The sequence below is a fragment of the Penaeus chinensis genome, chromosome 18 (genome assembly GCF_019202785.1).
Source record: "Penaeus chinensis breed Huanghai No. 1 chromosome 18, ASM1920278v2, whole genome shotgun sequence".
Lineage (NCBI taxonomy): Eukaryota > Metazoa > Arthropoda > Malacostraca > Decapoda > Penaeidae > Penaeus > Penaeus chinensis.
This window is the reverse complement of record NC_061836.1, coordinates 16,319,673-16,326,307: the sequence shown is the minus strand read 5'-3', so window position 1 is coordinate 16,326,307 and position 6,635 is coordinate 16,319,673. Positions and strand designations below refer to the sequence as shown.

General features: G+C 37.8%; 1 protein-coding gene across 1 annotated transcript in view; it reads left to right on the top strand.

Moving 5' to 3' along the window:
- Positions 1-841: 841 nt before the first annotated feature.
- LOC125034519 (protein Wnt-16-like) overlaps positions 842-6,635 on the top strand; it is a 208,243-nt gene continuing 202,449 nt past the window's right edge. The window contains exon 1 of the mRNA XM_047626363.1: positions 842-1,526. Within this exon, the coding sequence (XP_047482319.1) occupies positions 1,429-1,526 (98 nt within the window). The 5' untranslated portion in view covers positions 842-1,428. The remainder of the gene's footprint in view (positions 1,527-6,635) is intronic.

The window sequence follows — 6,635 nt, the reverse complement described above, 5'->3', positions numbered from 1 at the left end:
AAAGTTTTGTGTTGGTATATTTGTCTTTACCTATCTATCTATCTTCTTTGATTACTTATTTATTCACTTATTTGTTCATCTGTTTATCTATTCATCTGGTATACCTTTATACACATGTGTTTGTATGTTTGTTTGCTTGCATGTTTATTTTATCTAAGATTCTTAAAAGGAGGTGTGTGGTATTTCTTAAAGATTTAGAGATTTATATTTGTTTTTCTCTTTATAGTGTATATTTAAAGATTTATTTTAATGAGACGCGGAATTACATTTAATACTGAGTCGCCTTGATGTCTGTTGCTTATTTTGCGTAGTTTTCTTACTTTTATCTTATTTTTATTTATTATCTTATTCGTTTTCAAGGTGCAATTATGTCTTTTATTCATCCCTTTATATATATTTTTTCCTTTGTTATTCTTCTAATATCAGGTTGATTTTTGTTTTCTTTGAATTTGCGTTTCAGAAGAAATTAATTTTCTCTATAATTATGTTTCATGTAAAAGAGATTTTGTAGGAAGGATAATGTTAAAAAAAGAAAAAAAGGAACATTAAATAAAAACGGAATTTCGGTATTTTCAACCACAGGAGCTAATATAAGATCTTCATTTGCTCTAAAAATCTTAAATGACATATATGTATTTTTACGTGCATACAAAAATCATGTACAATATACCAAAAAATATTCCCGAAAAAAACAAAAACATCAAGAGGTCGGTTCCTTTGGGTTAGTTCCGGCCGACCAATCAGAGGGAAGGATCGAGACGAGCGGGCCAATCAGCTCGCTCGAGGGGCGGAGCCTAGCAAGATGACAGAGCGGACCGCCACCTCAGTTCCGTCACGACCTCAGAGTGTGCAAGGTGTTTGACGGGAACAGGCTGATCCTCTCCGCCAAGGTGTGTGGGGAAAACTTTTTTTCGGTGATTAAAATTGCTTGAGAAGTATCTCATCACTTTGAACAGCTTTTTGTTGTTGTTTTTTTCTCTCTCGATAGTGTGTGTTTATATCAACACGGTTACTGTACAAAGAGTAAGCAAACCGATTGTGGTGTGATTTACTAAGAAGTGAATTGACACCAAGTTTGTGGAAAAAGTGTTTTTTAGGTGAAGTATCCAGCCGCAGCAGGAGATAATATGCTGTTAACTTGGGCAAATCCGCCTTCCCTCCGGTTGAAATCACTGAAATGCACAGCAATGTGACCCATCTGCGGCATCCATGGCGGCCCTTGTCCTTCGCGAAAGCTAAAACGAAAATCAAATCGAAAAACACGCAGCTAACCGTGTGACGAGTGTTGTCTTTATAGTGCGAGTGGAAATACCCAATACCCGGTAATCTGAATAGAAGAAAAAAAGAAAAGAAAGAAAGATTGATTTTTACAAAGAGGCCCTGGAATTAACTGGAGACGTCCAAAAAATCCTGTTATTTTTTTGGACGATGGGGGCTTTGCAAGGCGATGGGGGCGTCGCTCCCCTCTCTCGGCTGCTCCTCCTCGGCGCCCTCTGCGTGGGCATCGTGCACGCGGGCAACTGGATGTAAGTACCGACGGCGTTTTGTATTTTGCAAGCTATTTGTAGTTAGGGTATTAGACTCTAGATATATATTTTTATAATAATATCTGTTATTAGCAGTGTTTGTTGTTTTATTGTCATTATTATTTCTTTATTGTTATTGTTGTAGTTGCTTCTGTAATATTTTTATTATTATTGTTATTATTATTAATATTACTACTACTACTCCTACTACTCTTATCATTATTGTATTATTGTTGTTATTATTATTGCTGTTGCTATTATTATTATTATTATTAATAGTAGTAGTAGTAGTGTTCTTATTATTATTAGTAGTAGTAGTAGTAGTAGTAGTAGTAATGCCATTATTATTATTATTATTATTATTATTATTATTATTATTATTATTATTATTGTAACAATTAGTATAATGACTGGTGTCTTCATCATCATGACCATTATTAATACTACCTGTACTAAAAGGATTTATATCGTTATCATTTTTATCATGATCAGTGTTACTATCGATCTTAGACATTACCCTTTGGAATTTTATTCTTTATATATCCTGCATTAAAGTATATCCGAGATTGCTGTCGATTTTCTGGTATACCTCCTCGTGACTGCATGATTCCCTTGTTTCCGTCGTTTGGCTTTGTTTGATTTTTTTTTTTTTTTCTACGTAAGCCTAACAAATAATTTTCACGTAAATATAAAGTTCATATAAAGGCTCACTGGTTTTCATATGAGTGTACGCCGTAAAGCAGTACCACAATCAGACGCGATTTTTTAAAAGAAGGAAACATTGTAAAGGCGTATACAAATATTAGAAAAAACAAACAAATAATAGCATTGGTAAAATAAACGTACACGCACACACATACATGAACACGCACACACACGCGCGCGCATACCCATAGGTGTGCTCGCCCTGAGAAAGGGTGAGGTGAAACGTAGGAGGTCGGGGTAAGGAGAAGGAGAAGGAGGAAGGGAGGGGGCGGGGATGTAAGTAATGCATGGTGGCCGTACTTGTGACTGAATAGAGTTTGATCACGCATGATGGCCGAGTCCCAACGCAAAGTGGCCAATTCATTCATCCAGCGCTGTGCCAGTGTCAAGTGGGTTCGATACGCCGCTATTACTTCGAAAATTTACGTTCTTGGGGATCGTCAACGCCTCTCGAGCGTCGGGCCTGTCTTCGATTTTATTCGGTTTATTAGTATCAACGCGGTTATCAGATTTGCGAATTTGTTGTTCATATTGTTGTTATGCAATTTTGTCTCTCTGCATTCTTGTCTATTAATAGTAATTGGTGCAGTGGTGATAATGACAGTGATTATTAGATTATTATTTTAGTTCTCCTTTCCTGGGTGGTCGCTTGATTCGCGTCCAGTCGGTCAGGCTTTTATATAATCATAATATGATTGCCGTTCAGAAATGATCATCTAGTTTGTGTTTATTGTCCCGCAAACGTTGTCCTTGGAAAACACTTTTCGTATAAGGGGGTGTCGCTTATATACTTATATTTTGCGTTTTTGATAAGTTATGGCATAGAGTGTGTGCATGAATATTTTTTCAGAAAATTCGGAAATATAGTTGGCTGATTTATTTATTGGTTTAGCTCACAGTCCATGAGGTACAGAACAAAAAGTGTGGTAGTAGTCCTCAAAATATGTTCATTCTCTCTCTCTCTCATTCACTCTCTCTCTCTCTCTCTCTCTGTCTCTCTCTCTCTCTCTCTCTCTCTCTCTCTCTCTCTCTCTCTCTCTCTCTCTCTCTCTCTCTCTCTCTCTCTCTCTCTCTCTCTCTGAGAGGAATAGAACCGTAATGACAAAAAATGGGAAGAAAAACAAGTGCCGAACGCAAATGGAAATAAAGTCTTCTTCCAGTTGACTTCCATCCGCAGAAATCGCTCTCGCCGATCTAGGAACAAAACTGGCAGCCCTTCGAAAGCAACTGCAAGGAAACGTTTTACACATGCACACGCATATATATCTGTGAGTAATTATATGTATATAATATATATATAATATATATATATATGTAAACATACATTTATATGTATATATATACAAATATATATTTGAATGTATATACAAATATATATATATACGTATATATACATATATATGTATATACATATATACATATACATATATGTATATATATATTTATATATATGCATGCATGCATGTATGTATGTATGTATGTATGTATGTATGTATGTATGTATGTATGTATGTATGTATGTATGTATGTATGCACACACACACACACACACACACACACACACACACACACACACACACACACACACACACACACACACACTCACACACGCAAACTCACCGATGTGTGTTTGTGTGGCCTGTGAGCGCCGGAAAATTCGAAATTGTGGGTGATTTGCACGTACGCAGCGGGTCCCGGGCGAAATTGGCGGAATCTCCTACGCACGTATGACACAGCGGTCGGTTTTTGCACGGCTGGACCCCCCCCCCCCCTCTCCCGGCGAGCGGAGGTTTGCTGTCACTGGCTGGAAGGAGTTGTTTACGTGGTGGGGGGGGGAGGGTTGTTTTAGATTCTTTTATTTTTGTCTTTATTATTAATGTTATTAGTATTGTTATTGTTCTTGTTATTATTATTATTATTATTAGTATTAGTATTATTTTATTATTTTCATAATGATAATAATAAAAATAATTATAATAATAAAAATAATTATAATAATAAAAATAATTATAATAAAAATAATTATAATAATAAAAATAATTATAATAATAATTATTATTATTATTATTATTATTATTATTATTATTATTATTATTATTGCTATCATCATTATTATTATTATTATTATTATTATTATTATTATTATTATTATTATTGCTATTATTATTATTATTATTTTATATTGTTATTATTATTATTATTATTATTATTATTATTATTATTATTATTATTATTATTATTATTGCTATCATAATCATCATTATTATTACTATTATTATTATTATCATTATCATTATCATTATTGTTATTCCTATTATTATTACTGTCGTTATTATAATAATTATTATCATTACAATGATGATGATATTTATCATTACCATCACCATCATCATTATCCTCCTCATCGTCATCATCATCATCATCAGTCATCACCACCGTCACCATCGTCATCACTATAGCTCTTGTTATTGTAGACGGGGTCGGCGTGCATGCTTCCTTAAAAGGGAGGAAAAGGTAAGCTGTTTGTGTAATATTTGTGAATCTAGTATTTGTTAGGTCTCTAAGTGTTGAAATCTTTTTGTTATGTGACGGCGGCTTGATACATTATTTAGGATGTCATTGTAGGCCTGCCAATATGTATGCCAATGTACGCGTGTAAGTCTTTTCATATGATACGTCTTTCCATGTTTGTAGATAGTTACAATGTTGGTGACAGGTTGTCTTCAATTCCGGCACTATAATGACACCCAATATGGCTTTTTAACTTTTATCTCTTACAGAGACCTTTCTAAAAAGAAAAAAAAATGATAATGATGAGGACAATAATTGGATATTTTTTCTTCTTTTTTTAATCTGTTATTCAAGATTAACCTCCATACATCATATATCGAGACGGAAGGATGCAGTGCAAATGCGTAACAAATGCGACTGGCCGTTCTGTTTTATTTGTGACTAATAATTACCTCGATGGTTATTGTCTCAAAACTAGGTATACCTTTTTTATTGATGTTATTATCCCGATACTGACAGTGTAAAAAAATGTATATCCCTTCGGCGGATAACTCTCATTATAAACACAGAATCCTAATTATCACGGCGAGGACCAGTCACGAATTCCCTTCTCTTCCCCCACCTTCCCCCTCCTGCCCACCTTCCCCCTCCACCTGTCAACCTCCCCTCTACCACCCCAATTTCTCCCCTCACCCTCCCTTCCCCCCCTCCCCTGTGAAATAACATGTTTTCCGACGATAAATAACGTATGATTGGTCTCGGTGTTCTAAGGCGAGTGATATAACTAACTCCTCACGAGGTGTGGTTGGCGTGGTCTGAGTTACGCTTGCCCGTGTGGCGTGCGGGTGGCTGGGGTGGCGGGGAGGGGGTGGAGGGGAGGGGTACGTTCACATACATACCTACACACGCATTCGGTGCATTCAGGGGCACAAACACGTTTTCTTAATCGTTTTCGCACGCACACATGTACTGCACAGGGCTGTTCGTGAACGACCCTACGCTAACATACAGAGAATGCACATTACATCATGCATTACATATAAATTGAGGATTTCAACCAGAAGCATTAGTAATATCGCGTTTTGAGAGAGAGAGAGAGAGAGAGAGAGAGAGAGAGAGAGAGAGAGAGAGAGAGAGAGAGAGAGAGAGAGAGAGAGAGAGAGAGGCCGACAGGCAGAGTCGAGACCCGCTCCAACGCATAACGTCTCCCTCCCCCCTCCCTGTGGGATGGCCGTAGGGAATATATTGTCAACCGTGCCTGTTTGTTTCTAAAGCCCCGATAATCTCTCTCCTTCACTGGCCGCATCGCGCCCGGTCACGCTCCGCCAGAGACCGTCGAACTCGCAAAAAGGAGGAGAGACTTCAGTAATAATACGAGAATAATTGAAATAAACAACTGAATTCGAGATCCTTTGTGTGATTCCGACCGATGCGCTTGCGGAGGAATTTCGCTCGATGCTTATTTATGAAATGCGAGCGACTCGTGTGGTAATGGATTTGGGTTCTCCGGCCAAAGGCGCTGCACGCGGCGGCTGGGAGGCGCATGGCGCGGCCTCTCCTCCTCATCGGGAGCAACTCCATGTCAGCCGCCGGCGGTGAGAAGTCCCTCGAGTCTTGTAAGACGAAGGGCGTTGAAGTGCCGCTTTTGAGTGGACGTCTTCATGTTCACGGAGCGACGTGAGGCGGCTGGGCGCGGCCGCGGCGGAGGGACGGGGCTGTTCTCGAGGATATGAAATATTTACTTCTCTTTGCATTTTGGTATCATAAAATGTGTTCATGGTTATGAACTTACTTATGGAAACGAATGAGATTCGAGCTCTCGTGAATCCGAATCAGTGTATTACAGCGGAAACGAAACGTTTTCAATCTCCATAATTCCACGCCACGTTGGAA